Here is a 13754-nt window from a genome sequence, read left to right on the forward strand (position 1 = left end):
TCGAGGGGCCGAATGGCCGACTCCTGCTCCTATCTTCTATGTTTCTCTGCTCCCAATTCTTCTCAGGGTAAATAACCTAATGCAGAAAGGATACACCATCACAGGGGCGGGGTGGAATCAGCCAGGGTTCCCTGCTCCTGATTGCTATCCCTTGCTGGAGATCAGATGAGGGCAGAATCTGCAACGCCTCCCTTGGCCGAATAGCACAGCGTCCAGGCTCACAGGTGAAGAATGGTTTTTTTTTGCGGGGGGGTTGCCCGTGGGACCCGGTGGGGGAGTGGGAGAATGAAGACTTTTATAAACACAAATCTTGCCTCTTGCTCGCATTCCCAATTGTGACTTGTCTGAGATCCCAGTTATTTTGCTCCACCCGCCCGGCTTTGATGAATTATTTTTTATGCTTTCAGCGCCCGCCCGAGTGCTTTTTTTTTCCACCCTGCAAATTAAATGAGGAAGTGGCGGATTAGGTCAGGATGTTACGTGTCGCTGTGAATTTTTAACCAGTTTGCAATCATATCCGGACCTTGAGCAAGAGAAGGGGGTTAAAAAAAAAAAAGGGGGGGTTCGGTATTAGCAGGAAAACTAAACAGAGGCAATAATCAATCTGGAAAGGTTTGGTGAATATGGACAGTCAGGGGAGGAAGGTGATCGTGTGTGACAATGGAACTGGGGTAAGAGAAGAAAATGCATCAGAAAGCAGAGATGGGTGTGGAGCGAGAGATAAAAAGAAGCCCTAATCTTGTGTGAGCAGATATGGAAGAGAATGGGTTACAATAGAGAGAAACAAAAATGTTATTGTGAATCCTTTGCAATATTTTTGCAAAAGCTTAGATCTGTGTGTGTGTGTGCATGACTTCCCCCACCAAAAATACTTTTTCCTCTATCAATGATTGCTTGAAGTCGGGGGAGGATTCCGTGCAGAGCAACAATCGGATGGGTTAAAATGTGTCCTGTGCTTTGCAGCAGGATTTTGGAGAGCTTATTTCAGTCTCTGTCTGTACCCAGGCTGTGATGGTCTTAGCACAGAGTGTGTGGAGGGTGGAAGAGATGAAATTCACTCTCTCATTCAGCAGAATTTGTAGCGAGTCAGTTTCCATTCAGTTCCCATCTGTTGCAGGGATTTTCAGGAGCGAATGGAGGTGGAGTATTTCACAAGGGAGAGTCTGAAAGGATCCTGTGAATGGAATCTGTACTTTTTAGGCAATTTGTGTGTGTGAGAGAGTTTTATTCATAATATTGCAATGCCATCATTTTTTGGAACCAGTCTGCATTCAGGAGGGTACTACCGAGAGGCGGTGGGGGGGGGAGGTCCCCTGTTCTTTCGATGTGAGAGCCGGCGTGGCGAGGCCATTCGGCCATGGTGTGCATCATCCCCCCCCCAAACCCTGTCCCCACACTTTCCAGCAAGGGTGGGCGGGCTGGAGTCACTGGATGGTGTTCAAGAGCAGGAGGCCTGGGTGATTTCCCTCCCCCCCACCCCCCCCCGGGAACTGAGAGCCATCGCAGTACCTCAACCGCTGGGACCGGCAGCTCCGTCCCGACCGACGCGGGAGGGGGATAAAAATCAGGCGGGGTTCAAGCGCCTGATCATCCAGTGACCGCCCCGCCCAACCACCCGTGCACTCTCTGCCCTCACACGTGTGTTTCTGCTTGGCTGTGATGCACGCCACGGTCAAATATCCATTGACGCACTGCCTCTTCCCCCAAGAGGTTGTGGACGCGGGGGGTCAATTTCAACGCGATCGATGGAATTTTGTCGGGTAAGGGTATTGAGCGAAGGTGGCGCAGAGGCGGGGAAATTGAGTTAAGATACAGATCTGATCGAATGGCCTCCTCCTGTTCCTCTGTTCACTAAGAGGTACTGGAGGGTGGGTGCGGATCCTGGACCCCGGTGAGAGTCAGCGCGCTTTGGGAGGGGAGGTGGGGCAGGAACTGGAGTTAGACAACACACTGTGTTATTAGTGTTCAGCTCATCCCAAACTCTGCTGCCCCGTGTCCTAACTCGCACCGAGTCCCGCTCGCCCCCCGAATCTGGTATCTCCATCACACTGCCTGCTCCGCACCAGCAACATCCCATTCCGGCCTCGTCTCCTCATCCCTCAGACGTCCGCCCATACGTTTAAACCCCCCCTGTGGGAGACAAAGTGATAAATGCCTGGAATTCACCGATTGTATTTACACAGCACCTTTAACTTAGTAAAATGTCCCAAGGTGCTTCACAGGAGCGTAAATCAAACATAATTTGACACCGAGCCACATCAGGAGATATTGGGACAGGCGACCAAAAGCTTGGTCAAAGAGGTCGGTTTTAAGCAGCGTCTTAAAGGAGGAGAGAGAGGCGGAGAGGTTTAGGGAGGGAATTCCAGAGCTCGGGGCCCAGGCGGCTGAAGGCACGGCCGCCAATGGTGGAGCGATGGAAATCGGGGGATGCTCAAGAGGGCAGAATTGGAGGAGCGCCGAGATCTCGGAGGGGTTGTAGGGGCTGGAGGAGGTTACAGAGATCTCGGAGGGGTTGTAGGGGCTGGAGGAGGTTACAGAGATAGGGAGGGTTGTAGGGGCTGGAGGAGGTTACAGAGATAGGGAGGGTTGTAGGGGCTGGAGGAGGTTACAGAGATAGGGAGGGTTGTAGGGGTGGAGGAGGTTACAGAAATAGGGAGGGTTGTAGGGCAGGAGGAGGTTACAGAGATCGGGAGGGTTGTAGGGGCTGGAGGAGGTTACAGAGATAGGGAGGGGTGTAGGGCTGGAGGAGGTTACAGAGATAGGGAGAGTTGTAGGGGCTGGAGGAGGTTACAGAGATAGGGAGGGGTGTAGGGCTGGAGGAGGTTACAGAGATAGGGAGGGTTGTGGGGCTGGAGGAGGTTACAGAGATAGGGAGGGTTGTGGGGCTGGAGGAGGTTACAGAGATAGGGAGGGTTGTAGGACTGGAGGAGGTTACAGAGATAGGGAGGGTTGTAGGGGCTGGAGGAGGTTACAGAGATAGGGAGGGTTGTAGGGGCTGGAGGAGGTTACAGAGATAGGGAGGGTTGTAGGGGCTGGAGGAGGTTACAGAGATAGGGAGGGCTGTAGGGGCTGGAGGAGGTTACAGAGATAGGGAGGGGGGCGAGGAGGCCATGGAAGGATTTGAAAACAAGGATGAGAATTTTAAAATCGAGCTGTTGTCGGACTGGGAGCCAGTGTAGGGCAGCTTGTGGGAGCTTGCTGTGCGCAAAATCGGCAGCCATGTTTCCCACATTACAACAGTGACCACACTTCAAAAAAGTGCTTCATTGGCTGTGAAGCGCTTTGGGACGTCCTGAGGTGGTGAAAGGCAGGGGAGAAATGGGAGAGGTTGCAGGGGTGGGGGAGTGGGACTAATTGGAGAGCTCTTTCAAAGAGCCGGCACAGGAACGATGGGCCGAATGGCCTCCTGTGCCGGCTCTCGGTGCAGCGTAACTTCCTGAGTGTAAAGAAAGTCGAGGATCTGCAGTTTACGAGAAAGGGAAGAGGAACTGTGAGCTGCACCAACGTATCGGTTGGGGCGGGGGGGTTAACCATCTTCCTCAAACCAAAAAGGGAAGCTCAGGAATTGCAAATGGCCATTCGGGAAAGAACAGTTCATTGGGAAGTCAGGTGTCATTCCTGAGGATCGGGGGCTTAACCCGTGCTGTACCTGCCCTGGGAGTGTTTGATGGGACAGTGTAGAGGGAGCTTTACTCTGTATCTAACCCGTGCTGTACCTGCCCTGGGAGTGTTTGATGGGACAGTGTAGAGGGAGCTTTACTCTGTATCTAACCCATGCTGTACCTGCCCTGGGAGTGTTTGATGGGACAGTGTAGAGGGAGCTTTACTCTGTATCTAACCCATGCTGTACCTGCCCTGGGAGTGTTTGATGGGACAGTGTAGAGGGAGCTTTACTCTGTATCTAACCCGTGCTGTCCCTGCCCTGGGAGTGTTTGATGGGAGAGTGTAGAGGGAGCTTTACTCTGTATCTAACCCGTGCGGTACCTGCCCTGGGAGTGTTTGATGGGGACAGTGTAGAGGGAGCTTTACTCTGTATCTAACCCGTGCGGTACCTGCCCTGGGAGTGTTTGATGGGGACAGTGTAGAGGGAGCTTTACTCTGTATCTAACCCGTGCGGTACCTGCCCTGGGAGTGTTTGATGGGGACAGTGTAGAGGGAGCTTTACTCTGTATCTAACCCGTGCTGTCCCTGCCCTGGGAGTGTTTGATGGGAGAGTGTAGAGGGAGCTTTACTCTGTATCTAACCCGTGCGGTACCTGCCCTGGGAGTGTTTGATGGGGACAGTGTAGAGGGAGCTTTACTCTGTATCTAACCCGTGCGGTACCTGCCCTGGGAGTGTTTGATGGGGACAGTGTAGAGGGAGCTTTACTCTGTATCTAACCCGTGCTGTACCTGCCCTGGGAGTGTTTGATGGGACAGTTTAGAGGGAGCTTTACTCTGTATCTAACCCGTGCTGTACCTGCCCTGGGAGTGTTTGATGGGGCAGTGTAGAGGGAGCTTTACTCTGTATCTAATCCGTGCTGTACCTGCCCTGGGAGTGTTTGATGGGGACAGTGTAGAGGGAGCTTTACTCTGTATCTAACCCGTGCTGTACCTGCCCTGGGAGTGTTTGATGGGACAGTGTAGAGGGAGCTTTACTCTGTATCTAACCCGTGCTGTACCTGCCCTGGGAGTGTTTGATGGGGACAGTGTAGAGGGAGCTTTACTCTGTATCTAACCCGTGCTGTACCTGCCCTGGGAGTGCTGTGTGTTTAGTTGTACGGTGGTGATTGCCCTTGATACCAGTTGTAAAGTGTAAGGTGTTTACAGACAGGGTGCCGACTGCTGTGTGACTCACCAGGTGTTGTTTACATGCTGGGTGAAAGGTTTGCTTGCTATGGAGAGTGTGACTGAGTGTGAGCTCCGGGAGTGTTTGCACACTTGCTGTAACCTGCTCGAGGCAGTTGACTCTCGCACATTCTACGGCAATCCATTGTTACTAACGGGACCTCCTGAGTTCCAACACTTGGTGCAATATAGTCTCTGTTTGCCTACAGAAAGACAGACTCCCATTTCTGCCGCACCTTTCACCACCTCAGGACGTCCCACAGCGCTTCACAGCCAATGAAGTACTTTTTTTGAAGTGTGGTCACTGTTGTAATGTGGGAAACGCGGCAGCTAATTTACGCACAGCAAGCTCCCACAAACAGCAATGTGATAATGACCAGATCATCTGTTTTAGTGATGTTGGTTGAGGGATAAATATTGGCCCCAGGACACCGGGGAGAACTCCCCCTGCTCTTCTTCCAATAGTGGCCGTGGGATCTTTTACATCCAGCCGAGAGGGCAGACGGGGCCTCGGTTTAACGTCTCATCTGAAAGACGGCACCTCCGACAGTGCGACGCTCCCTCAGTCCTGCCCCTCCGACAGTGCGGCGCTCCCTCAGTACCGCCCCTCCGACAGTGCGGCACTCCCTCAGTACCGCCCCTCCGACAGTGCGGCGCTCCCTCAGTACCGCCCCTCCGACAGTGCGGCGCTCCCTCAGTACCGCCCCTCCGACAGTGCGGTGCTCCCTCAGTACTGCCCCTCCGACAGTGCGGCGCTCCCTCAGTACTGCCCCTGCAACAGTGCGGCGCTCCCTCAGTACTGCCCCTCCGACAGTGCAGCACTCCCTCGGTCCCGTCCCTCTGACAGTGCGGCGCTCCCTCAGTACTGCCCCTGCGACAGTGCGGCTCTCCCTCAGTACTGCCCCTCCGACAGTGTGGCTCTCCCTCAGTACTGCCCCTCCGACAGTGCGGCGCTCCCTCAGTACTGCCCCTGCAACAGTGCGGCGCTCCCTCAGTACTGCCCCTCCGACAGTGCAGCACTCCCTCGGTCCCGTCCCTCTGACAGTGCGGCGCTCCCTCAGTACTGCCCCTGCGACAGTGCGGCGCTCCCTCAGTACTGCCCCTCCGACAGTGCAGCACTCCCTCGGTCCCGTCCCTCTGACAGTGCGGCGCTCCCTCAGTACTGCCCCTGCGACAGTGCGGCTCTCCCTCAGTACTGCCCCTCCGACAGTGTGGCTCTCCCTCAGTACTGCCCCTCCGACAGTGCGGCGCTCCCTCAGTACTGCCCCTGCAACAGTGCGGCGCTCCCTCAGTACTGCCCCTCCGACAGTGCAGCACTCCCTCGGTCCCGTCCCTCTGACAGTGCGGCGCTCCCTCAGTACCGGCACCGGGGAGTGTCGGCCTGGATTATGTCTCGAGTCTCTGGAATGGGGGCTTTGAACCCAGAAGGCCAGAGTGAGGTGGGTGGTGAGGGCGGACTGCGGGTGAAGAGGAGTGAGGGACGCTGCACTCTGGCTTTAACTGGCTTCCTCCCGTCAGCTGCCAGCCGTCGCTGGCGAGGGGTTTGATTGTCCGTTAGTCCGAGGCTCGGGCAGGACGCTCGCTGGGCTGGTTGTGGTTGGAATGTCAACGTGTGCAGGCCCAGCCTTGGCCTACAGCGCTCCCAGCCATGCATTCCTGAGCGGGGAGGAGAGAACAAGCTCGTCTTCTCCTCACCAGACACAAAGGAGTCGCCTTTCTCGTGGGTTTTTTCTTTTTGTTCTTCCCAGTTTCATGACTTAGGCACAAGGACACAGGAACAGGAGTAGGCCATTCAGCCCCTCGAGCCTGTTACACAGGAACAGGAGGAGGCCATTCAGCCCCTCGAGCCTGTTACACAGGAACAGGAGGAGGCCATTCAGCCCCTCGAGCCTGTTACACAGGAACAGGAGGAGGCCCATTCAGCCCCTCGAGCCTGTTGCACAGGAACAGGAGGAGGCCATTCAGCCCCTCGAGCCTGTTACACTGGAACAGGAGGAGGCCATTCAGCCCCCTCGAGCCTGTTACACAGGAACAAGGGGACGCCATTCAGCCCCTCGAGCCTGTTACACAGGAACAGGAGGAGGCCATTCAGCCCCTCGAGCCTGTTACACAGGAAGAGGAGGAGGCCATTCAGCCCCTCGAGCCTGTTACACTGGAACAGGAGGAGGCCCATTCAGCCCCTCGAGCCTGTTGCACAGGAACAGGAGGAGGCCATTCAGCCCCTCGAGCCTGTTGCACTGGAACAGGAGGAGGCCCATTCAGCCCCTCGAGCCTGTTGCACAGGAACAGGAGGAGGCCATTCAGCCCCTCGAGCCAGTTACACAGGAACAGGAGGAGGCCCATTCAGCCCCTCGAGCCTGTTGCACAGGAACAGGAGGAGGCCATTCAGCCACTCGAGCCTGTTACACTGGAACAGGAGGAGGCCATTCAGCCCCCTCGAGCCTGTTACACAGGAACAAGGGGACGCCATTCAGCCCCTCGAGCCTGTTACACAGGAACAGGAGGAGGCCATTCAGCCCCCCGAGCCTGTTACACAGGAACAGGAGGAGGCCATTCAGCCTCTCGAGCCTGTTACACAGGAACAGGAGAAGGCCATTCAGCCCCCTCGAGCCTGTTACACAGGAACAGGAGGAGGCCATTCAGCCCCTCGAGCCAGTTACACAGGAACAGGAGGAGACCATTCAGCCCCCTCGAGCCTGTTACACAGGAACAGGAGGAGGCCATTCAGTCCCTCGAGCCTGTTACACAGGAACAGGAGGAGGCCATTCAGCCCCTCGACCCTGTTACACAGGAACAGGAGGAGGCCATTCAGCCCTTCGAGCCTGTTACACAGGAACAGGAGAAGGCCATTCAGCCCCTTGAGCCTGTTACACAGGATCAGGAGGAGGCCATTCAGCCCCTCGAGCCTGTTACATTAGGAACAGGAGGAAGCCATTCAGCCCCTCGAGCCTGCTACACAGGAACAGGAGGAGGCCATTCAGCCCCTCGAGCCTGCTACACAGGAACAGGAGGAGGCCATTCAGCCCCTCGAGCCTGTTACATTAGGAACAGGAGGAAGCCATTCAGCCCCTCGAGCCTGCTACACAGGAACAGGAGGAGGTCATTCAGCCCCTCAAGCCTGCTACACAGGAACAGGAGGAGGCCATTCAGCCCCTCGAGCCTGCTACACAGGAACAGGAGGAGGCCATTCAGCCCCTCGAGCCTGTTACACAGGAACAGGAGGAGGCCATTCAGCCCCTCGAGCCTGTTACATTGGGAACAGGAGTAGGCCATTCAGCCCCTTGAGCCTGTTACACAGGAACAGGAGGAGGCCATTCAGCCCTTCGAGCCTGTTACACAGGAACAGGAGGAGGCCATTCAGCCCCTCGAGCCTGTTACATTAGGAACAGGAGGAAGCCATTCAGCCCCTCGAGCCTGCTACACAGGAACAGGAGGAGGCCATTCAGCCCCTCGAGCCTGCTACGCAGGAACAGGAGGAGACCATTCAGCCCCTCGAGCCTGCTACACAGGAACAGGAGGAGGCCATTCAGCCCCTCGAGCCTGTTACACAGGAACAGGAGGAGGCCATTCAGCCCCTCGAGCCTGTTACACAGCATCAGGAGGAGGACATTCAGCCCCTTGAGCCTGTTACATTCGGAACAGGAGGAGGCCATTCAGCCCCTCGAGCCTGTTACACAGGAACAGGAGGAGGCCATTCAGCCCCTCGAGCCTGTTACACAGCATCAGGAGGAGGACATTCAGCCCCTTGAGCCTGTTACATTAGGAACAGGAGGAGGCCATTCAGCCCCTTGAGCCTGTTACACAGGAACAGGAGGAGGCCATTCAGCCCCTCGAGCCTGTTCCACCATTCAATGAGATCACGGCTGATCTGTGATCTAACTCCATCTACCCACCTTTCCCCCAATCACTTAATACCTTTGGTTATCAGAAAGCTATCAATCTCAGATTTAAAATTAACAATTGATCCAGCATCAATTGCCGTTTGAGGAAGAGAGTTCCAAACTTCTCCCGCCCTTTGTGTGTAGAAGTGTTTCCTAATTTCACTCCTGAAAGGTCTGGCTCTAATTTTTAGACTCTGCCCCCGAGTCCTAGACTCCCCAACCAGCGGAAATAGTTTCTCTCTCTCCACCCTATCTGTTCCCCTTAATATCCTGAAAACTTCCATCAGATCACCCCTTAACCTTCTAAATTCCAGGGAATACGACCCCAGTTTGTGTAATCGCTCCTCGTAATTTAACCCCTGGAGTCCGGGTATCAGTCTGGTAAACCTACGCTGGACTCACTCCAAGGCCAATATATCATTCCTAAGGTGCGGGGCCCAGAACTGCTCCCAGTGCTCCAGGTGTGGTCTCACAGTGCTCCAGGTGTGGTCTCACAGTGCTCCAGGTGTGGTCTCACAGTGCTCCAGGTGTGGTCTCACAGTGCTCCAGGTGTGGTCTCACAGTGCTCCAGGTGTGGTCTCACGTGCTCCAGGTGTGGTCTCACAGTGCTCCAGGTGTGGTCTCACAGTGCTCCAGGTGTGGTCTCCCAGTGCTCCAGGTGTGGTCTCCCAGTGCTCCAGGTGCGGTCTCACAGTGCTCCAGGTGTGGTCTCACAGTGCTCCAGGTGTGGTCTCACAGTGCTCCAGGTGTGGTCTCACCGTGCTCCAGGTGTGGTCTCACAGTGCTCCAGGTGTGGTCTCACAGTGCTCCAGGTGTGGTCTCACAGTGCTCCAGGTGTGGTCTCACAGTGCTCCAGGTGTGGTCTCACAGTGCTCCAGGTGTGGTCTCACAGTGCTCCAGGTGTGGTCTCCCAGTGCTCCAGGTGTGGTCTCCCAGTGCTCCAGGTGTGGTCTCCCAGTGCTCCAGGTGTGGTCTCACAGTGCTCCAGGTGTGGTCTCCCAGTGCTCCAGGTGTGGTCTCACAGTGCTCCAGGTGTGGTCTCCCAGTGCTCCAGGTGTGGTCTCACAGTGCTCCAGGTGTGGTCTCCCAGTGCTCCAGGTGTGGTCTCCCAGTGCTCCAGGTGTGGTCTCCCAGTGCTCCAGGTGTGGTCTCCCAGTGCTCCAGGTGTGGTCTCCCAGTGCTCCAGGTGTGGTCTCACAGTGCTCCAGGTGTGGTCTAACCAGGGCTTTGTACAGCTGCAGCATAACTTCTACCCCCTTGTATTCGAGTCCTCTCGATATAAAGGCCAGCAGACAGACAGAGCAGAAAAGGTGCAGGCTCCATCCCTGGCCTGTGATGGTCGTCGGGGCAACAGTTGGCCTCAGTGCTGAGCTGGATTGACCCTCGCCATCCGAGCTCCAAGGCCCAGCTACTGCTGCCGACCCCAGCAAGTCCAGAGGAAGTTTGAATTGTTCCAAGGGGCTGAATGGCCTCGTCCTGTTGCTGTGTTCTCCGAGACTCTGTAACATGTTTTTCTCTCTCTCTCTCTCTCCCCAGTTTGTGAAATGCGGTTTCGCCGGCTCGAACTTTCCCGAGCACATCTTCCCGGCCCTGGTGGGACGACCCATCATCAGATCCACGGCCAAAGTGGGCAACATCGAGATCAAGGTACGGACCCAACTTGCTGGGTCTCTGGGACAAGGCAGGAGCTCAGCCGCGGGGGGCCGGGAGGGTCTCGGTAAACCCAGGGAATATTGGGCGCTGGTCAATGCACCACTTCCTCATGCGAGGGAGGGGTCATCATGGGGAGGGGATGGGACTGGAGACTGGAGGACTGTATCTAACCCGTGTTGTACCTGCCCTGGGAGTGTTTGATGGGACAGTGTAGAGGGAGCTTTACTCTGTATCTAACCCTGTGCTGTACCTGCCCTGGGAGTGTTTGATGGGACAGTGTAGAGGGAGCTTTACTCTGTATCTAACCCACGCTGTACCTGCGCTGGGAGTGTTTGATGGGACAGTGTAGAGGGAGCTTTACTCTGTATCTAACCCGTGCTGTACCTGCCCTGGGAGTGTTTGATGGGACAGTGTAGAGGGAGCTTTACTCTGTATCTAACCCGTGCTGTCCCTGCCCTGGGAGTGTTTGATGGGACAGTGTAGAGGGAGCTTTACTCTGTATCTAACCCGTGCTGTACCTGCCCTGGGAGTGTTTGATGGGACAGTGTAGAGGGAGCTTTACTCTGTATCTAACCCGTGCTGTACCTGCCCGGGGAGTGTTTGATGGGACAGTGTAGAGGGAGCTTTACTCTGTATCTAACCCGTGCTGTACCTGCCCTGGGAGTGTTTGATGGGACAGTGTAGAGGGAGCTTTACTCTGTATCTTACCTGTGCTGTCCCTGCCCTGGGAGTGTTTGATGGGACAGTGTAGAGGGAGATTTACTCTGTGCCTAACCCGTGCTGTCCCTGCCCTGGGAGTGTTTGATGGGACAGTGTAGAGGGAGCTTTACTCTGTATCTAACCCGTGCTGTACCTGCCCTGGGAGTGTTTGACGGGACAGTGTAGAGGGAGCTTTACTCTGTATCTAACCCATGCTGTACCTGCCCTGGGAGTGTTTGATGGGACAGTGTAGAGGCAGCTTTACTCTGTATCTAACCCGCGCTGTACCTGCCCTGGGAGTGTTTGATGGGGCAGTGTAGAGGGAGCTTTACTCTGTATCTAACCCGCGCTGTACCTGCCCTGGGAGTGTTTGATGGGACAGTGTAGAGGGAGCTTTACTCTGTATCTAACCCGCGCTGTACCTGCGCTGGGAGTGTTTGATGGGACAGTGTATAAGGAGCTTTACTCTGTATCTAATCCACGCTGTACCTGCCCTGGGAGTGTTTGATGGGACAGTGTAGAGGGAGCTTTACTCTGTATCTAACCCACGCTGTACCTGCGCTGGGAGTGTTTGATGGGACAGTGTAGAGGGAGCTTTACTCTGTATCTAACCCTTGCTGTATCTGCCCTGGGAGTGTTTGATGGGACAGTGTAGAGGGAGCTTTACTCTGTATCTAACCCTTGCTGTACCTGCCCTGGGAGTGTTTGATGGGACAGTGTAGAGGGAGCTTTACTCTGTATCTAACCCGTGCTGTACCTGCCCTGGGAGTGTTTGATGGGGACAGTGTAGAAGGAGCTTTACTCTGTATCTAACCCTTGCTGTACCTGCCCTGGGCGTGTTTGATGGGACAGTGTAGAGGGAGCTTTACTCTGTACCTAACCCGTGCTGTACCTGCCCTGGGAGTGTTTGATGGGACAGTGTAGAGGGAGCTTTACTCTGTATCTAACCCGTGCTGTACCTGCCCTGGGAGTGTTTGATGGGACAGTGTAGAGGGAGCTTTACTCTGTATCTAACCCGCGCTGTACCTGCGCTGGGAGTGTGTGGTTGATGTGTTGATGTGTGTGGGTGCGGTTGGCAGGATCTGATGGTGGGTGATGAGGCGAGTGAGCTGCGCTCGATGCTGGAGGTGAATTACCCGATGGAGAACGGGATCGTGCGAAACTGGGACGACATGAAGCATCTGTGGGACTATACCTTTGGTCCGGAGAAGCTGGGCATTGATCCACACAACTGCAAGATCCTGCTGACCGAGCCCCCCATGAACCCCATCAAGAACCGGGAGAAGGTTGTCGAGGTAAGGGGCAAGAGGCGCCCCCCAGTGGGGTGGACCGTGTGTGGCATGAAGGCCTGAGGGGGTCCCGAGATGGGTGGGGCGTCCGTGCGCACCGTCCGCCCTCTGTCACCTCGGCCGAAAGACCTTCCTGTGTCCCAGTACCCTGCCTGTTGGACTGTGTGGGGCATCACAGCCAAGGCTATTGTCCCATGTGAGGCATCACAGCAGAGGCTATTGTCCCGTGTGAGGCATCACAACTAAGACTATTGGTCCATGTGAGGCATCACAGCAGAGGCTATTGGGCCGTGTGAGGCATCACAACAGAGGTTATTGGGCCGTGTGAGGCATCACAGCAGAGGTTATTGGGCCGTGTGTGGCATCTCAGCAGAGGTTATTGGGCTGTGTGAGGCATCACAGCAGAGGTTATTGGGCCGTGTGAGGCATCACAGCAGAGGCTATTGGGCCGTGTGAGGCATCACAGCAGAGGCTATTGGGCCATGTGAGGCATCACAGCTAAGACTATTGGGCTGTGTGGGGCTTCACAGCCAAGGCTATTGTCCCGTGTGAGGCATCACAGCAGCGGCTATTGGGCCGTGTGAGGCATCACATTAGAGGTTATTGTCCCGTGTGAGGCATCACAACTAAGACTATTGGTCCATGTGAGGCATCACAGCAGAGGCTATTGGGCCATGTGAGGCATGACAGCAGAGGCTATTGTGCTATGTGTGGCATCACAGCAGAGGCTATTGCTCCACGTGAGGCATCACAGCAGAGGCTATTGACCTATGTGTGGCATCACAGCAGAGGCTATTGGGCCGTGTGAGGCATCACAGCAGAGGCTATTGTGCCCTGAGGGGCATCACAGCTAAGGCCATTGGACCATGTGGGGCATCACAGCCAAGGCTATTTAACCATGGGGGCATCACAACTGAGGGTAATGCATCGTCGGGAGCATCACAGCCACGCCCGATCATCACCCTGGAGCAACTGGGTTGTGACAAGGAAGCTAGTCAGTAACACAGGGGGCTGGGGGAGAGGGGTTACTGAGTGACAGTGTGAGGGAGCTGGATTAACATCAGTAGAGGTACAGTCAGTAACACAGGGCACTGGGGGAGAGGGGTTACTGAGTGACAGTGTGAGGGAGCTGGATTAACATCAGTAGAGATACAGTCAGTAACACAGGGCACTGGGGGAGAGGGGTTACTGAGTGACAGTGTGAGGGAGCTGGATTAACATCAGTAGAGATACGGTCAGTGACACAGGGCGCTGTGTGAGAGGGGTTACTGAGTGACAGTGTGAGGGAGCCGGATTAACATCAGTAGAGATACAGTCAGTAACACAGGGCGCTGGGGGAGGGGTTACTGAGTGACAGTGTGAGGGAGCTGGATTAACATCAGTAGAGATGCAGTCAGTAACACAGG

General features: G+C 55.4%; 1 protein-coding gene across 1 annotated transcript in view; it reads left to right on the top strand.

Moving 5' to 3' along the window:
- Positions 1 to 479: 479 nt before the first annotated feature.
- The window catches only part of LOC147092971 (actin-related protein 2-like), a 24772-nt gene continuing 11497 nt past the window's right edge, over positions 480 to 13754 (top strand). The window contains exons 1-3 of the mRNA XM_085976297.1: positions 480 to 671; positions 10244 to 10354; positions 12139 to 12354. Coding sequence (XP_085832423.1) covers positions 624 to 671; positions 10244 to 10354; positions 12139 to 12354 — 375 coding nt within the window. The 5' untranslated portion in view covers positions 480 to 623. The remainder of the gene's footprint in view (positions 672 to 10243; positions 10355 to 12138; positions 12355 to 13754) is intronic.

The sequence above is a fragment of the Somniosus microcephalus genome, unplaced genomic scaffold (genome assembly GCF_052327205.1).
Source record: "Somniosus microcephalus isolate GS21.2 unplaced genomic scaffold, FLI_Smic_1.0 unresolved_chr2, whole genome shotgun sequence".
NCBI lineage: Eukaryota > Metazoa > Chordata > Chondrichthyes > Squaliformes > Somniosidae > Somniosus > Somniosus microcephalus.